Source organism: Nyctibius grandis, chromosome W, assembly GCF_013368605.1.
Source record: "Nyctibius grandis isolate bNycGra1 chromosome W, bNycGra1.pri, whole genome shotgun sequence".
Lineage (NCBI taxonomy): Eukaryota > Metazoa > Chordata > Aves > Nyctibiiformes > Nyctibiidae > Nyctibius > Nyctibius grandis.
In genome coordinates this window covers 26,247,324-26,273,570 of record NC_090694.1, presented here as the reverse complement: position 1 = coordinate 26,273,570, position 26,247 = coordinate 26,247,324, and the positions used below count along the sequence as shown (strand labels likewise).

At 42.1% G+C, this 26,247-nt stretch overlaps 1 protein-coding gene across 13 annotated transcripts in view; it reads right to left on the bottom strand.

Moving 5' to 3' along the window:
- Nucleotides 1-26,247, bottom strand: part of LOC137675752 (vasculin-like) — a 92,443-nt gene that overhangs the window by 2,896 nt on the left and 63,300 nt on the right. For 5 of the 13 annotated variants that reach the window (XM_068421956.1, XM_068421954.1, XM_068421958.1 and 2 more), the window contains 8 exons: nucleotides 25,173-25,330; nucleotides 24,454-24,677; nucleotides 23,693-23,759; nucleotides 21,130-21,314; nucleotides 20,190-20,330; nucleotides 19,528-19,692; nucleotides 16,640-16,824; nucleotides 10,904-11,006 (listed from right to left, as the gene is read on the bottom strand). In XM_068421956.1, the coding sequence (XP_068278057.1) occupies nucleotides 10,904-11,006; nucleotides 16,640-16,824; nucleotides 19,528-19,692; nucleotides 20,190-20,330; nucleotides 21,130-21,314; nucleotides 23,693-23,759; nucleotides 24,454-24,677; nucleotides 25,173-25,330 (1,228 nt within the window). Of the gene's footprint in view, nucleotides 1-10,903; nucleotides 11,007-16,639; nucleotides 16,825-19,527; nucleotides 19,693-20,189; nucleotides 20,331-21,129; nucleotides 21,315-23,282; nucleotides 23,495-23,692; nucleotides 23,760-24,325; nucleotides 24,678-25,172; nucleotides 25,331-26,247 lie in introns of those variants that run through there. The other 8 variants (XM_068421960.1, XM_068421959.1, XM_068421961.1 and 5 more) reach the window with 5 other exon arrangements.

The window sequence follows — 26,247 nt, the reverse complement described above, 5'->3', positions numbered from 1 at the left end:
CAACCAGGATGAAGAGGTAGATGAAATATTCTATAAGCAGCTGGGAGAAGGTGCATGATCAGTTGCCCTTGTTCTCGTGGGGGACTTGAACTTACTGGATATCTGCTGGAAATACAATACAGCGGAGAGGAAACAGTCTCGGAGGTTCCTGGAGTGTGTTGAAGAAAACTTCCTGACACAGCTAGTGAGTGAGCCAACTAGGGAAGGTGCCCCGCTGGACCTCTTGTTTGCGAACAGGGAAGGACTTGTGGGTGATGTGATGGTTGGAGGCCATCTTGGGCATAGTGATCATGAAATGATAGAGTTTGTGACTCTTGGAGAAATAAGGAAGGGGGTCAGCAGAACTGCTACCTTGGACTTCCGGAGGGCAGACTTTGGCCTGTTTAGGAGCCTGGTTGACAGAATCCCTTGGGAGGCAGTCCTGAAGGGCAAAGGGGTCCAGGAAGGCTGGACACTCTTCAATAATGAAATCTTAAAGGCGCAGGAGCAGGCCGTCCCCATGTGCCGGAAGACAAGCCAGTGGAGAAAAAGACCAGCCTGGCTGAACAGAGAGCTTTGGCTGGAACTTGGGAAAAAAAAAGGAGAGTTTATGAGCTTTGGAAGAAGAGGCAGGCCGCTCAGGAGGACTACAAGGATGTTGTGAGTCTATGCAGGGAAAAAATTAGAAGGGCCAAAGCCCAGCTAGAACTTAATCTGGCTACTGCCATAAAAGACAATAAAAAATGTTTCTACAAATACATTAGCCACAAGAGGAGGGCCAAAGAGAATCTCCATCCTTTACTGGATGCGGGAGGAAACATGGTGACAAAGGATAAGGAAAAGGCTGAGGTGCTTAATGCCTTCTTTGCCTCAGTCTTTAGTAGTAAGATGAGTCGTTCTCTGGGTACCCAGCCACATGAGCTGGAGGAGAGGGACGGGGAGCAGAGTGAAGCCCCCATAATCCAAGGGGAAATGGGTAGAGACCTGATATACCACTTAGACACACACAAGTCTATGGGCCTGGAGGGGATCCACCCAAGGGTACTAAGAGAGCTGGCGGAAGTGCTCACCAAGCCCCTTACCATCATTTATCAGCAGTCCTGGCTAACCAGGGAGGTCCCAGGTGACTGGAAATTAGAGAACGTGACACCCATCTACAAGAAAGGCTGGAAGGAGGATCTGGGGAACTACAGGCCTGTCAGCCTGACCTCGGTGCCAGGGAAGATTATGGAGCAGATCATCTTGAGTGCTATCATGGAGCACTGTCCTCATTTTGTCTGCACCCAGGGCTAAACAATAAACAGTTTTTCTCTCACCCAATGTCCCTTTCCCAAATGAGGAAGGGAATTAGGAAAAGGAGTGAGAATTGTAGGTTGAAGTTAACCAGATTTAATGAAATAAAGAAATCAATATAAATGATGACACAAAAGAGACAAAACTATACGTATCCACAGAGCACTGGCAAGTCGCTCCAGGAATCACAATCATTGGAAATGAGGGAGAAGGGAAGAGAGTCAAGAAGAGCAGGAAGAGCCCCACCTCTTCCCCACAAGCCCTCCCTTTTATAGTGAACTTGATGTTAATGATATAGAATAGACCTGTAGGCCAGCCAGGGTCAGCTACCCTGGGTTTAACTGCTAAGGGCCTTGATCACCATGGCTGGCCACAAACTGAAACCAAACCCCAGTGAAACCAGGACAGGCACATACAGGAGAACCAGGCGATCAGGCACAGTCAACATGGGTTTATGAAAGGCAGGTCCTGCTTGACTAACCTGATCTCCTTCTATGACAAGATGACCCGCATGCTGGATGAAGGAAAGGCTGTGGATGTTGTCTACCTGAACTTTAGTAAAGCCTTTGACATAGTCTCCCACAGCATTCTCCTGGAGAAACTGGCTGCTCATGGCTTGGATGGGCGTACACTTCGGTGGGTAAAAAACTGGCTGGATGGCCTGGCCCAAAGAGTTGTGGTGAACGGAGTTAAATCCAGTTGGCGGCCGGTCACAAGTGGTGTTCCCCAGGGCTCAGGATTGGGGCCAGTTCTCTTTAATATCTTTATCAACGATCTGGACGAGGGGATCGAGTGCACCCTCAGTAAGTTCACAGATGACACCAAGTTGGGCGGGAGTGTTGATCTGCTTGAGGGTAGGAAGGCCCTGCAGAGGGATCTGGACAGGCTGGATCGATGGGCTGAGGCCAACTGTATGAGGTTCAACAAGGCTAAGTGCTGGGTCCTGCACTTGGTTCACAACAACCCCATGCAACACTACAGGCTTGGGGAAGAGTGGCTGGAAAGCTGCCTGGTGGAAAAGGACTTTGGGGCGTTGATCGATGGCCGGCTGAACACGAGCCAGCAGTATGCCCAGGTGGCCAAGAAGGCCAACAGCATCCTGGCTTGTATCAGAAATATTGTGGTCAGCAGGACTAGGGAAGTGATTGTCCCCCTGTACTCAGCACTGGTGAGGCCACACCTTGAATACTATGTTCACTTTTGGGCCCCTCACTACGAGAAAGACATTGAAGTGCTGGAGAGAGTCCAAAGAAGGGCAACGAAGCTGGTGAAGGGTCTGGACAACAAGTCTTATGAGGAGAGGCTGAGGGAACTGGGGTTGTTTAGCCTGGAGAAAAGGAGGCTCAGGGGAGATCTTATTGCTCTCTACAAGTACCTGAAAGGAGGTTGTAGCGAGGAGGATGCTAGTCTCTTCTCCCAGGTAACAAGCGATAGGACGAGAGGAAATGGCCTCAAGTTGCACCAGGGAAGGTTTAGATTGGATATTAGGAAAAATTTCTTCATGGAAGGAGTTATCAAGCAGTGGAACAGGCTGCCCAGGGAAGTGGTTGAGTCACCATCCCTGGAGGTATTTAAAAGATGAGTAGATGTGGTGCTTAGGGATACTGTGTAGGGATATTGTTTAGTGATTGACTTGGTAGCATTAGGTTAATGGTTGGACTTGATGATCTTAAAGGTCCTTTCCAACCAAGATGATTCTGTGATTCATCGGGGGCCCAACTAAAATGCCTCTATGCAAACGCACAGAGCATGGGGAACAAACAAGAGGAGCTAGAGACAGGCGCGTGCCTGCAAGGCTATGACCTTACTGGCATCACGGAGACATGGTGGGATGGCTCCAATGACTAGAGCATTGGAATGGAGGGATCTGCTCTCAGCCTGCCTCACCTTCCCAGGTGCCCTTACACAACAGATAAAAGGCCCTGGAATTGGTTGGACAGACAACTGATGATGTGGATGTAGGTCCTTCTGGGGTGGAGGGGTCATCTAGGCAGCCTACCTTCTGCATCACAACCCCTCATGCTAAGAAAAAAAGAAGGGTACTTGTCATAGGTGACTCCCTTCTGAGGGGAAGAGAGGGCCCCATATGCTGACCGGACCCAACCCACAGGGAAGTCTGCTGCCTCCCTGGGGCCCAGGTAAGAGATGGCACTAGAAAACTCCCTAGTCTGGTGAACTCCTTGGACTATTATCCGCTATTGGTTCTCCATGTCGGCAGTGAGGAGGTAACAAAGAGAAGTCCTAAGGCAATCAAAAGAGACTTCAGAGCTTTGGGGCGGGTGACTGAAGGATTGGGTGCTCAGGTAGTGTTTTCCTCGATCCTCCCAGTAGGAGGGAAGAATATTGAATGGTTTAGGCAGACCCAGATGATCAACATGTGGCTCCGAGGTTGGTGTTATCGGCGGAACTTTGGGTTTTTCAATCATGGGATGGTCTATTCGTCACCAGGTCTACAGACTTCTGAGGGGATGCACCTTTCCCAGAAAGGGAAAGGGGTATTTGCTCAGGAGCTAGCAGGGATGATTGACAGGGCTTTAAACTAGATTGGAAGGGGGAATGGGGCAACACCAGGCCAGTCAGTGACAAGACATGGGATAGCACTACACAGTTCAAAGAGCTGAGTGCTAGTGAAATTCTTCAAACTGCTCCAAGAGATGATGGGCACAACAAACAGCATTTGAAGTGTTTCTACACAGATGCACGCAGTATGAGGAACAAGCAAGAGGAGCTAGAAACACTGGCCCGATCCCAGGGATACGATATTATTGGCATAAGCGAAACCTGATGGAACGAGTCCTGTGACTGATGTGCCATGATGGATGGTTACAGACTCTTCAGGAGGGATAGGCAGGGCAGGAGAGGCGGGGGGGGTGGCACGGTATGTAGTGGAGGGGCTGGAATGTATGGAGCTTACAGTCAGCAATGGCACAGTTGAGAGCCTCTGGGTAAGGATTAAAGGACAGACAAATAAAGCGGATGTTGTTGTGGGAGTCTACTATAGGCCACCCAGCCAGGATGATGATGCAGATGAGTTATTCTTTAAGGAACTAAGGGATGCATCTAAGTCATCTGCCCTTGTCCTTATGGGGGACTTCAATTTCCAGATGTTATTTGGGAATCCCACACAGCTGGTAAAAACAGGTCCAGAAGATTTCTAAACCATCTGGACAATAACTTCTTGGTTCAGGTGCTAAGGGAACAGACCAGGAAAGGGGCCTTCCTCGATCTGTTGCTTGTTAACAGATAGGGTCTTGTGGGTGAAGTGGGGATTGGTGGCTGCCTTGGCCATAGAGACCACGAAGCCGTCAAGTTTAAAATTTATGGTAACAGGAGGAAGACTGCCAGCAAGACCTCTACTCTGGATATGAGGAGAGCAGACTTCAGGCTGCTCAGGGAACTACTTAATAAGGTTCCCTGGGAAAAAGCTTTTGAAGGGGCTGGGGTCCATCAGTGCTGGTCACTTTTTAAGTACCACCTCCTAAGAGCACAGGAACAAGCAATTCCAAAATGTCAGAAGTCAAGCAGATGAGGCAGAAGGCCGGCCTGGCTGTGTAGAGGGGTTTTTGGAGCAGAATGGTCATGTAATGAGCCAGAAGTATGAGAGTATGGAGTGAGGGCCTAGCTGCATGACAAGATTCATGTAGCTAGTTTCAACAAGCCGACCTTGGAGAGAAGAGATGAGGAAAAACAGCAGCTGAGCAAACAAGAATTGAGGGAGTAGCCGGTGAGAGCTGAACACGGAGGAGAAGAAACAAGAACTGGTGGAGCCAATTAAGAAAGGACCAGTGGCAGAGCAGTGACCAATCAACACATCAAAGAAGAGTATGTTTCGTAATATTAACCAATAGCAATGCACATGCTTACAGCCAGGGAAAGTACAAAATGTATAAAAGGGACAGCTTATGCTTAATAAAGCGTCTTCACTTTGATTCACATTGGATTGTGTGGAGGCGTGTTCCTTCTCCTCATGGCTGAGCAGGGATCTTCTTCTTGAACTATGGCAAAAAAAGAAAGTGTACAACTGCTGGAAGCAGGGTCAGGCGACATGGGAGGATTACAGAGATGCTGTTTGCCACTGTAGGGAGGAAATTCGTGCGGCCAAAGCTCAATTAGAGTTGAAGCTGGCCAGCAAAATAAAAAGAGCTTTTTTAAATATATTGGTAGCAAAAGGCAGGCTAGAAATAACATTGGCCCGTTACTCAACGAGCATGGTCACCTCACGTACAGGGACATAGATAAAGCAGAGACGTTTAATGCTTTCTTCACCTCAGTTTTCAGCACTGATGATGGGTGCTGGGGCCCCCAGAGCCCTGTGCCCAAGATCCATGATTGTGAGAATGATACACTCCCAATCAACCCTGAACTTGTGCGGGATTTGCTGCTCCAGCTGGATCCCTAAAAGTCAATGGGGCCCGACGGGATTCATCCAAGGGTACTTAAAGAACTGGCTGATGTCATAGCGAGACCTCTCTCAATGATTTTTCAACGCTCTTGGGAATCTGGAGAGGTCCCAGTTGACTGGAAATTGGCAAACATTGTCTCACTCTTCAAGAAGGGCAACAGGGATGACCCCGGTAACTACAGGCCTGTTAGTCTCACCTCGGTGCCTGGCAAAATTATGGAGAAAATTATTCTGGGAGTTATTGAAACACACCTAAAAGACAATGCAGTCATTGGTCCCAGCCAGCACGGGCTCATGAGGGGAAAGTCCTGTTTGACAAACTTGATTTCTTTCTATGACAAGGTTACCCACCTAGTTGACCAAGGGAAGCCAGTCGATGTAATCTTTTTGGATTTCAGTAAAGCTTTCGATACTGTCTCTCACAGTATCCTCCTGGGCAAAATGTCCAGCATACAGCTAGATAAACACATAATGCAATGGGTGAACAATTGGCTGATGGGTAGGGCTCAAAGAGTTATAGTAAATGGGGCTACATCAGGCTGGCAACCAGTCGCTAGTGGGGTTCCTCAAGGATCCATCTTGGGGCCAGTGCTCTTCAATATCTTCATTAATGATTTGGACGCAGGACTTAAAGGACTACTTTCCAAATTCGCTGATGACACAAAATTGGGAGGAGCTGTTGACACCCCCGAGGGCAAAGAGACCCTGCAGAAAGACCTAGATAAATTAGAAAGGTGGGCGATCACCAACTGCATGAAGTTTAACAAGGGAAAGCGCCGGATTTTGCACCTGGGACATGGCAACCCTAGATGTACATACAGACTGGGGAACGAGAGGCTGGAGAGCAGCCCTGTGGAAAGGGATCTGGGGGTTCTGGTCAACAGCAAGTTGAACATGAGCCAACAGTGTGCCCTGGCAGCCAAGAGGGCCAACCATGTCCTGGGGTGCATCAAGCATAGTATTGCTAGCCGGTCGAGGGAGGTGATTGTCCCACTCTACTCCGCACGGGTGCGGCCTCACCTTGAGTACTGCATGCAGTTTTGGGCACCACAGTATAAAAAGGATATGAAGATACTAGAGAGTGGCCAGAAGAGAGCCACAAAGATGGTGAAGGGTCTAGAGGGGAAGCCGTACGAGGAGTGGCTGAAGTCACTAGGTCTGTTCAGCTTGGAGAAGAGTGAGGGGAGACCTCATTGCAGTATACAACTTCCTCACAAGGGGAAGCGGAGGAGTAGGCGCTGACCTCTTCACCCTGGTGACCAGTGACAGAACTCGAGGGAATGGCAGGAAGATATGCCAGGGGAGGTTTAGGTTGGATATTAGGAAAAGGTTCTTCACCCAGAGGGTGGTGGAGCACTGGACCAGGCTCCCCAGGGAAGCAGTCATGGCGCCAAGCCTGACAGCATTCAAGAAGCATTTGGACAATGCCCTCAGACACATGGTATGAATTCTGGGGTTGTCCTATGCTGAGACAGGAGTTGGACTCAATGATCCTTGTGGGTCCCTTCCAACTCAGGACATTCTATGATGTTCTACAGGCTTTTTAGGAAGGACAGGCAGGGGAGATGAGGAGGGGGTGTTGCCCTCTATGTCAATGACCAGTTCAAGTGCATGGAGCTCTGCCTGGGGATGGAGGAGGAGCCGACAGAGAGCTTATGGGTCAGGATTAAAGGGAGGGAAGGGAAAGGAGACATTATAGTGGGGGTCTGCTACAGGCCACCTGACCAGGAAGACCAAGCGGATGAGGCCCTCTATAGACAGATAAATGTAGCCTCATGTTCACAGGCCCTGGTCCTCATGGGGGACTTCAACCACCCTGACATCTGTTGGAAGGACAACACAGCTGGGCATAAGCAATCCAGGAGGTTCCTGGAATGCGTGGATGATATAACTACCTTCTCCAAGTGATAGAGGAGCTAATGAGGAGAGGTGTCATGCTGGACCTTGTTCTCACCAACAAGGAGGGGCTGGTGGGGGATGTGAAGCTCAAGGGCAGCCTTGGCTGCAGCGACCATGAAATGGTGGAGTTCAAGATCCTTAGGGCAGCAAGGAGGGCACGCAGCCAGCTCACCACCCTGAACTTCAGGAGAGCAGACTTTGGCCTCTTCAGCGACCTGCTTGGTAGAGTCCCTTGGGATAAAGCCCTGGAGGAAAGATGGGCCCAAGAAAGCTGGTTAGTATTCAAGGACCACCTCCTCCAGGCTCAGGAGCAATGCATCCTGACAAAGAGGAAGGCAGGCAAAAACGACAGGAGGCCTTCATGGATGAACAAGGAGCTCCTGGATAAACTCAGGCACAAAGAAGGAAGCCTACAGAGGGTGGAAGCAAGGGCAGGTAGCCTGGGAGGAATACAGGGAAATTTGTCTGAGCAGCCAGGGACCAGGTTAGGAAAGCTAAAGCCCTGATAGAATTAAATCTGGCAAGGGATGTCAAGGACAACAAGAAAAGCTTCTATAGGTATGTCAGAAATAAAAGGAAGACTAGGGAAAAAGTGGGCCCCCTCTGGAAGGAAACAGGAGACCTGGTTACCTGGGATATGGAGAAGGCTGAGGTACTCAATGACTTTTTTGCCTCAGTCTTCACCGGCAAGTGCTCTAGCCTTACCACCCAAGTCGCAGAAAGCAAAGGCAGGGACTGGAAGGATGAAGAACCACCCACTGTAGGAGAAGATCACGTTTGAGACCATCTAAGGAACCTGAAGGTGCACAAGTCCATGGGACCTGATGAGGTGAATCCATGGGTCCTGAGGGAACTGGTGGATGAAGTTTTGAGAAGTCGTGGCAGTCTGGTGAAGTCCCCACTGACTGGAAAAGGGGAAACATAACCCCCATCTTCAAGAAGGGAAAAAAGGAAGACCCGGGGAACTACAGGCCAGTCAGTCTCACCTTGGTGCCTGTCAAGATCATGGAGAAGATCCTCCTGGAAACTATACTGAGGCACATGGAAATCAAGGAGGTGATTGGTGACAGACAACATGGTTTCACTAAGGGCAAATGGTGCCTGACAAATTTGGTGGCCTTCTACAGTGAGGTTACAGCATTAGTGGATAGGGGAAGAGCAACTGATGTCATCTACCTGGACTTGTGCAAAGCATTTGACACTGTCCCGCACGACATCCTTGTCTCTAAATTGGAGAGACGTGGACTTGACGGATGGACCACTCAGTGGATAAAGAACTGGCTGGATGGTTGCAGTCAAAGAGTTGCGATCAACGGCTCGATGTCCAAGTGGAGACGAGTGGCATTCCTCAGGGGTCGGTATTGGGACAGGTGCTGTTCAACATCTTTGTTGGCAACATGGACAGTGGGATTGAGTGCGCCCTCAGCAAGTTTGCCGACGACACCAATCTGTGTGGTTGGGTCGACATGCTGGAGGGAAGGGATGCCATCCAGAGGGACCTTGACAGGCTTGAGAACTGGGCCTGTGCGAACCGCATGAAGTTCAACAAGGCCAAGTGCAAGGTCCTGCATGTGGGTTGGGGCAATCCCAAGCACAAATACAGGCTGGGCGAAGAATGTATTGAGAGCAGCCCTGAGGAGAAGGACTTGGGGTGATGGTTGACGAGAAGCTCAACGTGAGCCGGCAATGTGCGCTTGCAGCCCAGAAGGCCAATCGTATCCTGGGCTGCATCAAAAGAAGCGTGGCCAGCAGGTCGAGGGAGGGGATTCTCCCCCTCTACTCTCCTCTTGTGAGACCCCACCTGGAGTACTGCATCCAGCTCTGGGGCCCCCAACATAAGAAGGATGTGGAGCTGTTGGATTGAGTCCAGAGGAGGGCCATGAAGATGATGAGAGGGCTGGAGCACCTCTCCTATGAAGAGAGGCTGAGAGTTGGGGCTGTTCAGCCTGGAGAAGAGAAGGCTCCAGGGAGATCTTATAGCAGCCTTCCAGTACCTGAAGGGGACCTACAGGAAAGCAGGAGAGGGACTTTTTACAAGGGCATGTAGTGATAGGACGAGGAGTAACGGTTTTAAACTGAAAGAGGGTAGATTTAGATTAGATCTTAGGAAGAAATTCTTTACAGTGAGGGTGGTGAGACACTGGAACAGGTTGCCCAGAGAAGCTGTGGCTGCCCCCTCCCTGGAAGTGTTCAAGGCCAGGTTGGATGGGGCTTTCAGCAACCTGGTCTAGTGGAAAGGTGTCCTTGCCCATGACAGGGGGGTTGGAACTAGATGATCTTTAAGGTCCCTTCCAACCCAAACCATTCTATGAATGCTGAAACAACTCGGAACCACTCCCCTACCCTTCCCTTGATATTTTGAGAATAGGCCTTACCTACAATAAGCACTGGTCCACTATCTTTTTAAATCAACTATTCTTCCGAAAGCACAAGGAAGCAAGAGAGGGGAAAGAAAAAGGGTACTGAAATGGCACCATCCCTAACCATCAAAATTACTGGAGATCCCCCATCAAAGGGGGGCATTTAGGGTAGCTGTTGTAGAAATTTTCACATAAGTTGTTATAGAAGTTCTCGTGAATTAAGCAGATAAAAATCAATAGAGGTGAAAAAGAATTAAGAATAGAATAATAAATATAAGTCTATCTGACAAACACAGGTGGGCTTTCACAATCCATGAATATTGTTCTCAAAGCTCCTTGTGTAATCCTGACCTATGACTGAACAAATCATCAATCAAAGCTTAATGAGTAGCTAAGCAGGAGTAGGCCTAGAAGTATTACTTTCTGATGCCTTTAGTAAAAAGGATATATGGTTAAACTTTTCTTTACCTTAAAAGAAATACAGGATACTTAAAAATAAGCATTAATAGAAATAAAGTTCTAAATAGACTTCAGGTATTTTAGGTTAATATTTAGGAGACGTTGGCAGTGGAAACCAGACTCTGGTCAATCCGGATCAAGACGGGACACTGATCACAGCAGGAACATTAAGGACAGGGTGTCGACCGGAGTCAGAGTGGAACCAGAACATAAAGATCAGCTAAGCAATGGAAAAGAATGGACTTTTGTGGACTCTTGACGAAGGAAGAAAGAGGAATTGAAATAGTCAGTGGATTTTTAACAGAAGCTCGTGAGAAGTTTGTGACGTAACTACTTATTAGTTTCTATATAAACTGATAGTGAATTTGAGTCAGGTACCATTCACTGCGGTGGTGGTCCAACTCTGAGTTGCTTTAATAAAGAATCGGCAAACCTAGAGACCCGGACTCTGCCAATTTTCTTTAACAGTAGCCACCTACAAGTTCATAATGGAACATTAATTTGGCATTACCTGTTCACTAATTACTTGGAATTCCCTCATCTCATCCTCTGTTAGTGGAGCATATGTTTCATCATTTTCACTGTCTTCCTGCCAGCCCATCTCCTTTAACAACCTTTAAAATAAAAAGGACAACATTAAGGAATTTGCTACACACACTCAGACATTTCAAGCTCTGCCTACGCAGATGTGTAAAGATCTCTAATAAATGGATTAATCAGTCCATTATCTTTTTAAACAAACTTACATAAAAGTAGGTTAAAAGCCTTATAAAAGAGATATAAAGCACCGAAGTTGACAAGTTCTCAGGTTATTCACAGATAACCCTGTTTTACCGCTACATGTTTAATTTTAAAGGTTGCAAAAATTAAACAGTAATACTTTATCTATAGAACACATTCTTAATTTCAAGCATATAACCACACCATCACTTACACATACCAAGTATTACATTTCCTGCCATTAGGTTTCACATACAAAATAGACCCTGCTCTCTCTGCCAATCCAGTGAACATAAGGACACAAAAGCCAAATTTCATATTATCTCACTTCAGGATCCTTATCAGCCTAAAAAAAGCTGACAGTTTTTCATATTCTGTTTCAATTGGATGGCTGCTCTCCAGGACTGCAGCAAAAGAAAAGAATTTGGATCATATGCAAGTTCAGCTATTGATGCATAGGATTTCTCTTAAAAGCATATCTGGTGTTGGAACTATGGACTTTACAGCCCATTAAGTTGCGACCTTGTCTCTGTTTGGCCTGCATCCAGGGCTAAACAATAACCAGTTGTTCTAACACCCAATAACCCCTCCCCATCCGAGAAAGGGAATTGGGAAAAGGAGGGAGACTCATGGGTTCAAATGGAAACAGATTTAATAAAATAAGAAAACCAGTATCAATACTAATGATAATACAAAATACAGAGTTATACTCAGCCCATATAGTGGTGGCGAGACCCTCCAGGGATGGCAACCGTTGGGGGGGAGAGAGAGCGAAGAGCCAGGGCCATCCCCAGCAAACTTTCCAATTTATAGCGAACATGACATTTATGGTATAGAATATACCTGTGGGGCAGCCTGGATCAGCTGCCCTGGCTTTCACTCCTCATAGCTTAAGCACCTGGCTAACTCAAAACTGCTAATGACCTTGATCACCATGGAAACCTGAATACCATGGCTGGCCATGAACTAAAACAAAATGTAACAGAAATTTGATTCTATGATTCTATCCCAGCAAAACCAGGACAGACCTCCATCATCAATATATTTGTGTAAGAAGTTATCAAAGGCAAATGACTTTAGTACAATCAAGTGACCCTGGCTACACTATGATAATCATCATATTCCTAAATTTCAAGCAGGAAGAAAGCAGAATCTAAGTAACTGTACCTTCATTTTAACACAAGAAATCTCTGTCAGGTGGAAAAGTAAGAATGCATCTCCTTTACATAACTGCTCTGGTGGAACAGCAGTGTAGGAATGCTGGTGGTGTCCCTCCATGGGAACCAACATCAGAGATGGTTCCTCACCTCAGACCCACAGTATCTTCTGCATCAAGTTTGGAGATGGAGACAACGCACATGGGAGAAGCTGCATTGATCCTCAGTGACAGAAGCATGATTCAGGATGCAATGGCCTCATATAATTTCTTTTTTCTAGCACATGCTAATGTCAGAGCCAGGACAGGCTTCTTTGCAATTGAGTCTCACCTGACAGCAGATGCTGATATTCCAGCACAGACAGACTACAACTAGGAGTGAGTTTTGGGATAAGGGAAGGAAAAGAAATGGAGACAGATTCCTCTCGTGACTAAGCTTGAGATGTCCAAAGATGCAATAATAAAAGTGTTTTAGCTAGTGTCAAAAGTGGGACATCAGTATCTGAGCAGGAAGAAAGTGGGTTTAGGCGTGAAGATGCTGTGAAAACACAGGTTATCTGAGGGTGAAGACACTGTGACATTTAACAATTAAGATAATAAGTTCTCTTGCTGCAAAGTTTCTGCCAAAAGGATTAGCACTTTCTTCAGGCAAACCACACACCTATTGACCTTAAATGTTAAAGGAGGTTAAAGCTATTTCACAAAAAGTAAAGGTTTCTAAAGTATATGCCAGAACTGACACAAGAAACTGACACTTAGAGCTGAAGAACAGTGAACATACTAAAACATGGATGTTAGATGAACTCACAGTTTATGTCACATGCCAGGTATTCCATTTAGCCAGATGTCAGCAAGAAATGCCCTTCAACATAACCCTCCCTACAAAAAATTGTAGGTCCCAATACAATGGACATGCACTGGATGTGTCGCTGCAGGTGAACAATGACACCAATGACCGTTGTTAAAATCATAATAAAAGGAAGAGAACAGGAACAGCACTACTGAGATTGTTTTAAAAAGTTAATAGAACAATAACAGAAATGGAAATTACATCCTCTGTAGCGTTTGAACCAAACCGGACAATGTGACAGCCATGAACAGTGAAATCCTCAGGAAGCAGCAGAAATAATATGCAAGTCATCCAAAACTTCTCTTTTAACAGAATACGTGCATTTGTATACACATACAGAAAAAGACTCGCCATTACGCAATGACAAAAGCAGTTCAATGTCAGTTATATTTTTAGCAACAGTAATTTGAGTCAGAAAATTTTACTGCAAGCAAGCTAACAGTATTATGTATGGTAAAGTGAATAGGTAGCTCCTGTTAACACAAATAAAATTTAGGGCTAATTAATTTTTAAGCAATATCATCTAAAGTTAGCAGCACCACTGTCCCTTTAAAGCAACATTAGGCTTCTACAGTGGTTAAAAGCGTGAACTATGTTTAAAAAATTAAGCTTCAGATTAGCAAACCTAACAGGATGAATACATAATCACTACACATTGGAAACTCCCCTAGCAGAAAGGAAGCCCAAGATGTATTTTGTACAAGATGTGCCTATACAGTTATTAGGTATGCACAAGTATCCTGTGAGTTAAGCTGGTCACTTCAAGTCCAATTTACCACAAAAAGGCTTACCATAACATCTGCCTACATGCATGCAGAGGTCTCAACCAAAGGGCTGGTACAGTACGGAGACACAGCATCTCTGGGATACAACAAGGAAAGATGCTTGCCCAGAAACTCTATGAAGGCCATTCAAAGTCCTTTGAATTGACAAATGAGTTAGATTTGACTCCTATCTTCTAGTCAAAACCTGGAGACCTCACCTGGAGTATTGCATTCAGTTCTGGGCTCCCCAGTTCAAGAGGGACAGAGATCTACTGGAGAGAGTCCAACAGAGGGCTACAAGGATGATTAAGGGACTGGAACACCTGCCTTATGAGGAAAGGTTGAGAGACCTGGGGCTTTTTAGTCTGGAGAAGAGAAGACTGAGAGGGGATCTGATTAATGTGTATAAATATATGAGGGCTGGGTGTCAAGAGGAAAGGGGCAACCTCTTTTCACTTGTGCCCTGCGATAGGACAAGGGGCAATGGATGCAAGCTAGAGCACAGGAAGTTCAACCTCAACATGAGGAAGAACTTCTTTACTGTAAGGGTTACAGAGCACTGGAACAGGCTCCCCAGAGAGGTTGTGGAGTCTCCTTCTCTGGAGACTTTCAAGACCCATCTGAATGCATTCCTGTGTAACCTGCCCTAGATTGGTCCTGCTCTGGCAGGGGGGTTGGACTCGATGATCTCCAGAGGTCCCTTCCAACCCCTAACATTCTATGATTCATCAGCAGCCTCTAGCGGCCAAAGATTTCTGTCTCCATAGCCAATGGTGGAAAAAAAGGAACAGAGAAGGGTGTATTTCACTTTTCATACTCATGAGGGATAAGAGGTCATGAAAGTTTCCTCTGCAGGTACTACAAAAGGAAAAGTTCTCTAGTCCAATGTATACATAGAATCTATCACAAAAGCCCCCACTATCTAATCTATCACTACATTTCTGTAGTTGCCAGAAACAGTAAGAATTTAAGAGAGCTCATGACAAGCTCACCTCCAGACTGAGTTGTGATTTTCCAGCAGTATAATTCTCAATCTCTACCAGTTGCTACTGCAGTTACTATTAGGAAATACTAGAATTGTTTCAATCCTTTTTTGAAGTTACTTTCTCCCTTTCCAGTGCATTGTCTTGTGATATTACTGAAGTACTGAGGCCTGAGCAATAGGCCCCTGTCCTTATTTAGCCTGCACCCAGGGCTAAACAATAGCAGTTTTTCTATCACCCAATGCCCCTTCCCCAAATGAGGAAGGGAATTGGGAAAAAGAGAGGGAGACTTGTAGGATAAAGTTAACCAGATTTAATGAAATGAAGAAATCAATATAAATGACAACACAAAATAGACAAAAGTATACTTATCCACAGATCACTGGCAAGCTGCTCCAGGAATCACAACAACAAACAGAGAGAAGGAAGGAAAGGCAAGGAGAGCAGGAAAAGCCCCATTTCTTCTGAGCAAACCCTCTCTTTTATAGTGAGCTTGATGTCAATGATATAGAATACACCTGTGGGCCAGCCAGGGTCAGCTGCCCTGCATTTAACTGCTGAGGGCCTTGATCACCATGGCTGGCCACAAACTGAAACCAAATCCCAATGAAACCAGGACAGCCCCAAACCAAAGTTGACCTCTAGATGAACCTCCAACCACATATTATATAATATTAGTATATGATCATTAGTGAAATATACATGATCATTAACAAAGATGTAGCTCAAGTAAAATATAATTATTAGTGAAAATGAAAAGTCATGAGAATGTATCTTTCTTTCCTTGTTTAGAGGTAGGCTGTCAAACCAGGTGTCTAGCCTTGTCTAGGAACATGTAGTTAGAGCCAAATAGATAAAGACACTCCCTTAGTTCCTCCTTGAGCCCTGGCCAGGCTTTGGGTGGCATCTAATGGAGTGAAACGAGAGTTTTCTGCATTTGAAGTTCTATAAGCTTGTTTATTCAATAGTATAAAAGCTGGACCCTCTTACAGCAACTTTGGAGACCTCACCTACGAGTGGATGCACTGTGTAGGACCTCCCGATTGCCGGGAAAGGCTCTCCAAATCCTCACTGCAACCAGGGCTCCCCAGCGACTACGGATCTGGATGATGGTAAAGTATTAAGGCAATTGGTGATAAATCTTTCTTAATCACTATGCTTAATTCTATGTAGTAATGACTAGGTGCATTACCTTGCTTTGTTTTGTTCTTACCATATTATTTCCCTTGTTATTTCATTGCTGCTTTCTTTCTCTTTTTGCTGCTTTAAACTAAAGTAAAAGTAAGATTATCTTTTGAACCTGGTGTCTGTGTCCTTTGTGCTAACCCCATCCATTGGCAAAACAATCACTGACAGCATCAACTACAGAAACAATTAATTTCTTTAACAATGAGGAAAAATTCACTGGAGTTTTATATAAGATGCAGCATTTAAAGTGTTATTATTAAAAACAGCAATTACATGCATTGTTTTTCCTAGACATGCAGATCAAAATCAGAGGGATGAAGTCACTATGTAGTTTGCTTTATTTCTTTATAATGAAATACATCAAATTTTTAGTAAAGCAGGTTTAAGATGTCAGTAGACAAGTCTAGTAGAAACAACATATATTCAATGTTAAATTAGTACATACCTAAAAGTTAGACTTTGACAGTACTCATTAAACATTTTATGCGTTCTCAGTTTTCAGATTCTGACTTCTGAACTAGTAAGAATTTAAGACATGCTCACTTACCATGAAGGAACACTCTTTATATTATAATAAAGTACATACCTATGCTCTGCCTCAAGTGAGCTTGAAAGAACATCTGCCCGAGTGAAAGTTGAAGATTGAATGATCTGTTGAGATGTAATTGGAGCACTGCCATTCTCTTGTGGAATTTCATTTTCAAAGTTTCGGTTTATATCTCTCTCATGATGAGGACTGTTGCTGTTATTCAAGTTAAAGGACTCGTCATCCTGTTAAAAATAATTATATATTATAAAGTTTAAAAGTAAATTCCATTCACAAGTAAATGTCTGCAAATGCTGCAATTCAGTGATTCTGTTTAATTTAAATTAAGTTTAAACAGAGATGCTCTATACTACTTCGGGGGTAATTCTGTTCATACTTCTAGAGTTTGCAATACCTGGATACTACAGAAATCTTAAGTTATGCCACTGATCAAGTAATGTAGAAAGCAACTCCCATGCTCAGCCTCAAACTTTTTTATACAAAGTTTCAAACATATCTTAAAATTCAAACTTCTTATTTCTATAAGTATGAAAGGCACCTTAAATAAGTTATCTGTTGAACTTACAAACAAGGTTCATAATTAAATATCAGAGCCATGTGTGTCAGAAGTTTGAAAGCAAAAGAGTTCTCAAGTTTGCTTAGTTGTAAGTTGGCTGTGACCTGCCTCTTACTCAATCAGCAAATTCATCTGCCACAAGTTCAGAAAGATTGGATACTGCTCTTTAAATTCAGGCAACAGCTTCCCCTACATACATGCACACATCACAGAGCTTCTCAGGCTGTTGTTACAGCAACTGTAACTTACTAGCCATGAAATAAGAACTAGGAAGAAAGGTTATTTAGAAAGCAGACTGTTCAGGTTCACTCAAATATTATAAGCTCTGTAATCCTATAAACCAGAGATGTTTCTTTTAATTCTACTCATTCAGCAACTTGTAATTCTTATTTAGTAATGAGCCAAACAGCCTCAGAAGTCTTACCAACTGTAAAAACAAAGAGGAGAGTATGAACATTATCTAGCTAACATCCTTTTGACAACAAAATCCATAAACTTGGCATATAACAGCATTATCCATAGCAGAAGGCAATCGCTCAATCAGCCAGTTCTGCACTCGTACAAAATCATACTTCAGAGCCCACTATCAAGACCATCCCCATCATTATTCCCCTCCTACTCACAGTGTTGTCTGCCTCCAGAAATTTTAGAATGCTCAGAAAAAATTTCTTAAGAACAAGTACCCCAGTAAACATATATTCACCTGTTAAATCATATGCCTGAAGAATGCATCTCATTATCAAAGAAAATTCATAAAAATATTAAACAATTTTAATATATTAGGGCAAAATAGCTTCTTCCAAGCATGATTCAGCTGCTGATCACGATTTGCCTCATTATTTCAGGTGAAATCTGTTACTGCAGGCCTTAAAATTTCATCAACAGGATTATGTTATAAGTCTGTTGTGTGGTTATCTCCCTATCCACTCAGTTGCACACCATGTCTTCTACTGATGATCATTAAAAATGAATGTTGGAAGTAGGACAACTATTAGTTACATGATCTGTTTAACATCTTTTCACACCTGTTAGTGAAACAGCAAGGGTGGGGAAGAGGATGCATGCACTTACCAACAAATACTCCAGGCTACGTGTTACATACACCTGTCCAAGGACATTACAATTTTCACTACTAAACACTTCTCCTCCCCCCCTCCCCAAATACACTGCTTCTGAAAATCAGTTGTATACAATGGGACAACAAAATACATTTGACATAAGTATCATGAAGATATTAAGAACTCAAGACAATTTCAGGAACAGAAATTCCCACCAAATTCATGTTCAGAATTCTGAAGCTCAAGACAGTGTTTCCCAAGATCTTTTTAATCTTAAATCAAAATTTTGTGTATTTCTTAAACACACATGAACAGCATTACCCCCAACACCCATCTCAGGGTGCTCAGCCATAAAATGCCCAACGGAAAGACGCAGACCTTTCCCAACTGACACATACAGCTAAGTTGTACAATCCCATTACAGCAAATTTTATTTTGCCCGAAATAGGAACAGGGTCAGAAAAGTCAGTCTTTTATGAGCAATGCACACTGGCACTGTTTCTTTTTTCATGTCTCTGAATAACCCTTCCTCAAAACCACTCATTTTATTTGTCTGGCTGATTTGTAATTTGTGCCTTTTTTTTTGTTTACACTTTAAACCACTAATTTACAGCAAACATAGGCTTTTAATTGCCTCATCCTGAATAATACATTACTTATCTTCACTTGAACTATGTATGATAACTATGCTTATGGCTTGTTGGCGGCTGGTAGCACTGACACAAATATTCTCAGGTGCCAGCTAAGCACTGCATAAACTGATCCAGATTGAAAGAAAACTGACACATACACAGTACAGGCCTCCAAGTTCTCAATTAGGAAGTAAAACCAGGTTTTTTTATATATGCATAAATCAAACTACTGCCCCTATGACTAGACCAAGAATAGAGAACTTCTGGCTAGCTAAACACTCGAATTAGAAAGGAAATAGTTTGAGAAGCAGAACCAAGTTTTTTCATTAATTGTTTTGTAGGATAACTGACAGCCAAAGTGTGAAGCACTGCCCTCCACAAAGATTAGGTTAGTGTACTAAGCTTATTTATTATTTTTATTGTTGCTAATAACTCAGGCACATCTGTCTCTAACACATATGAGCAGATACTACAGAAAGAAAAAAAGAAACTACTAAGAAGCACTGGAGAAAGAATACTACTTGGAGCAAATTTTTTAAAATTCATCAAAATGTAATTCCTTTCCTTCATTTAGAGATCAAGACCATGACTTAACAGCTGTTTACAGCCACATAAAAAGTAGTTTATGTTCAGTCTGAGAACTGTTACCGCTGGATCTACAATAGGTATGAACAAAACTACCTTCTCTTGCCCAGCATGATTCTCATCTTCACGTTCCTCTTCCACTCTGTCTTGTTTCAATGCTTTCAAAAATTCACTCTTCTTATCAGTCCGCATTCTTGTCAATTTTGTTAAACGGGGCTGACCAACTTTGTCAATAGGGGATGATGAATTTGACCGATTACACTAATGGGGGGGGGTGGTTCAGAAAAAAGAAAGAATATTAGAAGTTTATTCATTTAGAAAACTTTGAATGAAAGACAAAGACTCAACGGGCACCTGTAGTTTCAGGTTTCACGTATATCCACAGTCAAAAGGAGAGGGAAGATATTTGTATTTCAGTATATATAGGTCTTACATGTAACCCCAGAGATGAAGGTTTATGGAGCCCTGCTAACAAACAGTGGACCTTCTGAAGTGTATCACACTATTAGCAGTTTTGAAGTTTAAATCTACCAGGTTATATTTCCTAATGCACCATTTTTACTCCAAATTAAACTTACAAAGCAAATATTGCAGTACTTAAAGGCCAGTGATGTACCTTCTGTATTTCTCTCTCCCACACTAACTTCCACAAAAATAAACTTATTTAATAGTTCTGCATAAAACTTACTGATCCAGTTATGCAACTAAACAAATTTAAATTTTGATAGATTAGATAAAAACTACAGACATTGCTTTACCTCTCTCACTGAATTCTGTGATACAGTAAATGCCTTAGCAGTTGATTTGAAAGGACTGAAATTGTCAATATCATATGCAGATTCACGAGAAAATGGATTCCCAAGTTTATTTTCTTTTGCTTGACTCTTCCACTGTGTAGGCTAAACAAAAATTTAAACAAAAATTTTGAGAGTCATTAACTACAATAGGATTATTTTCAGGAATATTTAGAAAAAATGATTAAGCAAATCATAACTACAACCATAATTTAGAGCAAATACCTGTTTTATTGTGGAAAAGAGACTATTTATGAGCAACTCGTCTTCTCTCACAAATACTGTTTACTTTTTATAGAGAGTGTTAAATTTACAAATAATTAAGACCCTCATATTTGAGGTATTAAGAATCAAAATATGAGTCCTCAACAGCTGAAAGTAGTGTTTTTAATGTAGTATGTTAAGAGAGTTAAGAACAGCTCCATCAGATGCTCTCAGGAGCACAGAAAAATTCCTGAAACAAAATCAAAAGATGAACATAGAAAGTTGCATATGGAGAGGGACCAAAATGACACTAATTTATCAATAATTGGGATAAATTCTGGAGGTACTTTTATGCCAACTATAGCTCTCCACTAGGTATCTATTTTTCTGTTAAAAACATATATACAAAAGGCATTGCTATTCTGCAAATTAAAAACATCCTTTTCACTCTCCCTTGGACAGCTCTTGTACTTCTCAAAAAAGGTAAATGAGAAACAAAGAGAGATCCAATTACAGTATAGTTTAAAAGGGAAAATGAAAAAAAGAGTTTCTGTTCACTTTCAGGGTGTTCTGCACTTAAGCAAGATTTGAAAGCATAATACTCTAGGAACAGTACTCTCAGGGGTGAAATAAGCACATTCAGAATTAGAGCATGATTTTTTTCAGCATGTTGTTCATGCCGCCAGTATCCAAGACTCACCTTTGCGGGTGGAGTAGCAGGTTTAGGGACTAATCCTTTATAAACACTTGTGCCAGTTCCATTCTTTACTGGCTGCGAATGAAGACTTCCTACTACAGGGAATCCAGATATCTGCAGTTCTTTTGTACTGCCCTTTTTAATGACCAGCATTTTTGGAGATCTAGATTTAGGATTCAAAGGGTACTCTGGGGGGGGGGAAAAAAAAAGTGTGTGTGTGTGTGTGTATATATATATATGCATGTGTATACATTCTTAAGTTCCTAGTTCATAGGGGACTAGAGAGCCATATGGTCCAGAGGAAATAGGCATAAATCAGGAACTTGGTCCAGTATTAGTTCCACAAATAACAATAACACACTGTACAAAGCTGGGTAAACAGAAGTTCTGTTCCATTTTCCACAACCACCTTTTATAAAATATTTTACTTGGCCATGCAGTCATTTTACTTTCTGAAAATAAAAGATATCCTTCAGTCAAAGGAGCTAGCTACATAGTTCTTGTTTGCAAATCTAAAATCCAAATACTATTAGTTGTTAATAGTTACCTAATCTTCAAGAGAGATTATGGTTTTCATATTTCCCTTTAAGGTTACTAAAGAATAATTACTCATATATTTATTAACAACTCATTTTAGAGCCAAATGTTCCACACCAATGCTCTATAAATATGAGAGGAGAGACGCATACTACTGTGGACCATGGTAATGACCAGTTTATCTCTATGCCTCAGATGGGCATAATAGAACATCTGAAGCTTACACCATTTCCAGGTTCAAAAGAGCACTAATTGGAGACATAGTCAGCTGTAATACTCACCAAGTAACTGACATTTATGTTTGAAAGAACACCTATTAAAAAGAGTTCTAAAGTTTTCAAAAAGTGAAAAACACACTTTAATAATTTTTTTGCACACACATTCCAATGCTGCATTAACAACCTTTTCCAAGATTATCTCTTCTCTCTGCAAGCATTTCTACTTCACAGGCAAAGTCACCATATCCTACGTTTAAAAAACCTATTTTAAAAGTGTAAGTGATTTTAGCTTTGTTTAGCAGGTAGATGTTACAAAACATTTGTGACAACTGTATACTTAGCTCTCATTAAACTTTATGAAAAGACTTTTCATAATACTCGCATGCTCCCATTCCATACACACAAGGTAAAATGGAATCTAACAGAAGTATATGTTTTTTAACAGTCATTAAAAGGGGATGGTAACATCCCTCTTGTCCTAAATACTACGTTTCTTTTAATAGAGAATAAGAATAGCCTTAATTTCAGTTTTTCAATTACAAAACAAGGCTTGCAATAGCAGAGCTGTAATAAAGTAAGATACCAAGCTGCAAGCTGTAACAAGCTGCTGCACTGTAGCTTACAGATCTATATAGCTAACGGAACTGTTCCTTCCTTTGCTTGTGAAGAGGGATACTTAGAAAGCCTGGAAAACTTGCCCTCCTTCAGATCAGACTGAGCCACATCATGCAGCAGCCACAGCCAGAGTGCTGCAAAGGTTGTAAAACACTCAAGTTGCTATATAATTTTCCACAACTCGGTTCAGAAAAAAAATTAGCTATTGTTACTCTTTTATTGAAAGATAACTATATTTCCTGGCTTTCACATGAAAGCTGTTAAATACACAAAAATGGAAAGCAGTCCAGTTGTTTAGGCTCCTGCAAAAGTTATTAGCAATTAGATATTTATATTGAGGGGTTGGCCTACACCTAGTGTTACCTAAGAATGTAAAAACATACTGGGGAAGTATGAGAAAAAGAATCAGCAAATTAAAGTACCATTTAAAATGAGCAACAAGTTTCAGACCTCAGTATTAACAACAGTTTAAGTTGTAGCTTTTATGTTTAATAAACTTATTTCCTCAAAGAGAAAGGTTCTTATTTTGAGTAAGTTTATTACTTTAAAACCTGTGCACAGTCTAAAGCTGCCACCTTCTTAGAGTGAACAATTCACTACTTAAAGCCCACAGAACTGTAAAATGGTAGCTAAATTTATCAGGTAGAGAAGAGAAAACAAACCCAGACTACAGTTCAGTTAAAGGCCCACTCTCAGGATTGGCTTTCTTACAAGTAATTCATAAACACAACCAACAACTTAAGACATTTACTTCCAGGAAGAGACCTTAAATCTCTGCAAACTAACCTGCTCTTCCCAGCCCTCCTAGGTTTCTCTCCAAGATCTTCCAACAGCTCTAATCACTCAGGAGCATTCTTTTATGAAGTCTTCAGCTAGCAATCACATCACTAGTTTAGGTGACCCACCTTCATCGCATTTCCTCTTAGAAGGTAAATTCTTGACATCTTTACAAAAAGACGTATACTTGTTCTTGGAAAGAATCCTAGTTGTGGCTGCATCTACAGACCAACAGATTGATATCCAAATAGAAGTGTCACCTCTCTAACAAAAAGATACTTACATTGTAATAATATTGAATTTTCCGCAATTTCAATCTATACCTTTATAATATTCTAAAAAAAAAATCCTATGTTTCAAATAAAACAACTTCAGATCTCCACTACATTTTTATATTTAGAAACATCAAAAATACTCACCCCACACACCTGCAGCTAAAGACTTATTCTGGTTTGGTGTTCTCTCATATTCAGGATTCAAAGATGGCTGAAAGGAAAATTTATCATTACTAAAAATAAAATGTAATAATAAGTCTTGAATTGTGAAACCAATGAAATAAAGAATCACAATAATATCAGAAGTATGACCTCCGCTGTCAAATATTTTTAAATGGAGACAGACTAAACACTTCCCCCTGCAACCCAAATAGAACAATGCTTGCTTGTTTCTCTTCTCCAACGAAATATCTCAAGCATCAATCAATACCATTATATGAACTGTACAGAGAAATCAAAACAGTGATGTATGGTTCTTCAAAGAGGAAGCTCACCCTTCCCCTTACATCCTACAAGTTTAGGTTGAAGCATGGGACCTCAAATGGCCAGTGGCAGAAAGATCATTTTGTTAGTACTTCGGATTTCCAGTAAGGTACTTGTGTAGAATTTAATACATACGCATGCCACAGTAAACTGTGGTAAGATATTATGAAATAAACTTAGAACCCAATTATAGTTTCACATAAACACTTAAGTGACAATAATAAAAACATAATGATAAAAACTGGATATAAAAAGAGAAACAAGTTAGTGGACAAATGACTAACACCCTCTTACCTATGGGAAGGGTGATCCCTTATATGATGATCTGTAACTGGTGAAATCTCATGAAGTATCTTGTAATGGACAAAATGGCACTTGCAGAAACAATGAAATCTTGTTTATTATAATTACAATTAACTTACAAAATCCTCAGCCTCAAACTGTTTTGGTACTTCCTTGTCTTCCTTTTTCCCAGTTTCATTATCAGATACATTGTTTTCATGCAGTCCTTGGCTTTTTCCAGAGTGGAAAGTGCTGATACGAGTGCGGGAACCTCCACCATGGTATCCCTCATGATAGTTTATATTTTCTGTACCATTTCTGCCTTGTGAACGCCAACCATTCTTCTCTTTTCTCCCAAAATGCCCTTAGATTTTTAAATTTTAAAGAAATGTAATTACTAACAGTTTTGAAAGAACATTCTACTTTTGCAAAATTGGTAGAGGAGTTAAGCAAGCAGCTCTGTACACTCTGGGATGTGATAGCACAGTAAACTTAGTTTTCATTCACATAAGCAGCAGGGAAGAAATCTCACAAAACAGTGACAAAGAAAGAGGACAGTAGTCCAACATTAAAAAGTCAAACCTCTTTTCTGTCTGCTCATTTATATGCTGTTGGTTAGAGAATTAACTTGACCACCTTCTTAAGAGAGAAATATACCTGGAATCACACTATTTTAACCAACCCTTAGTCATCACATCATCTCCCAGAAGATCTGTCTTTCCATTGCCTCTATTCTACTACAGAATACAGCATTTGGCATAGGACAGCTATTATCATCATCAGACTTTTTTTCTAGCCAAAGTGCTACAAAGCAACAATATAAACGTATTTAAAACGTTCCATGAAAGCTAAATTATACCTCCGTTAGGCCATCCAATGTTAGGATCAAACCCATCTGAAGAATTGTGTCTTCTGTGATTTGCTTCATAATGATTCTCTGTCCACAAAAAATTTTTAGAATGTTTCTCAAAGTTCAGTGATGACTGTAAAGGATCACAAGTGGTAGATCTGAGATATCTGATTAATAACAAAACTGAATTATCAGAACTGTAATATGTACATTACTTGTTGTATATACAATCCATTTTTAAAAGTACTATGAATGGCAGGCAATACAGCAGTTCTCAAATATGCATATGTTCAGAGTTATACCATCATCTTCCATGCTAGCAGAAGCTATATCTTCTGCTCCAGGACACTGAAACAGTGCTGAGGACCATGCTTGTGACACAAAGTAAAAAACCCAAGTATTTATTTTGGTTTGGCAGCAGAACAGAGCACAAGTGACGTGTGTGGCAGAAGAGGAAAAATAAAAAATGTAACAAAGGATATGAGATCACAGTTTGAAAGGCAAGGAAGAAGTCTGGGATCTTAATTTGGGTGGTTAGAGACTACACATGTGCATTGCATAGAAAGCAAGGAGTTGCTTCCACCAGAGGCAGCTGTACCCAAAAAAGGCTGTTGTGGTTTAACCCAGCAGGCAGCTAAACACCACACAGTCGTTCGCTTCCTCCTCCCCAGTGGGATGGGGGAAAGAATTGGAAAAAAGGTAAAACTTGTGGGTTGATATAAAGACAGTTTAACAGGACAGAAAAGGAAAGGAAAATAATAATAATGATAAAAGAATATACAAACCAAGTGATGCACAATGCAATTGCTCACCACCCGCTGACCCAGACAGTCCCTGAGAATCTGCCGCCGCCCCCCAGCCAACTCCCCCCAGTTTTTATTGTTCAGCATGACATCATATGGTATGGAATATCCCTTTGGCCAGTTTGGGTCAGCTTGTCCTGGCTGTGTCCCCTCCCAGCTTCTTGCACACCCCCAGCCTACTCGCTGGTGGGGTGGCATGAGAAGCTGAAAAGTCCTTGGCTTAGTGTAAGCACTGTTCGGCAACAACTAAAACATCAGTGTGTTATCAACGTTATTCTCAT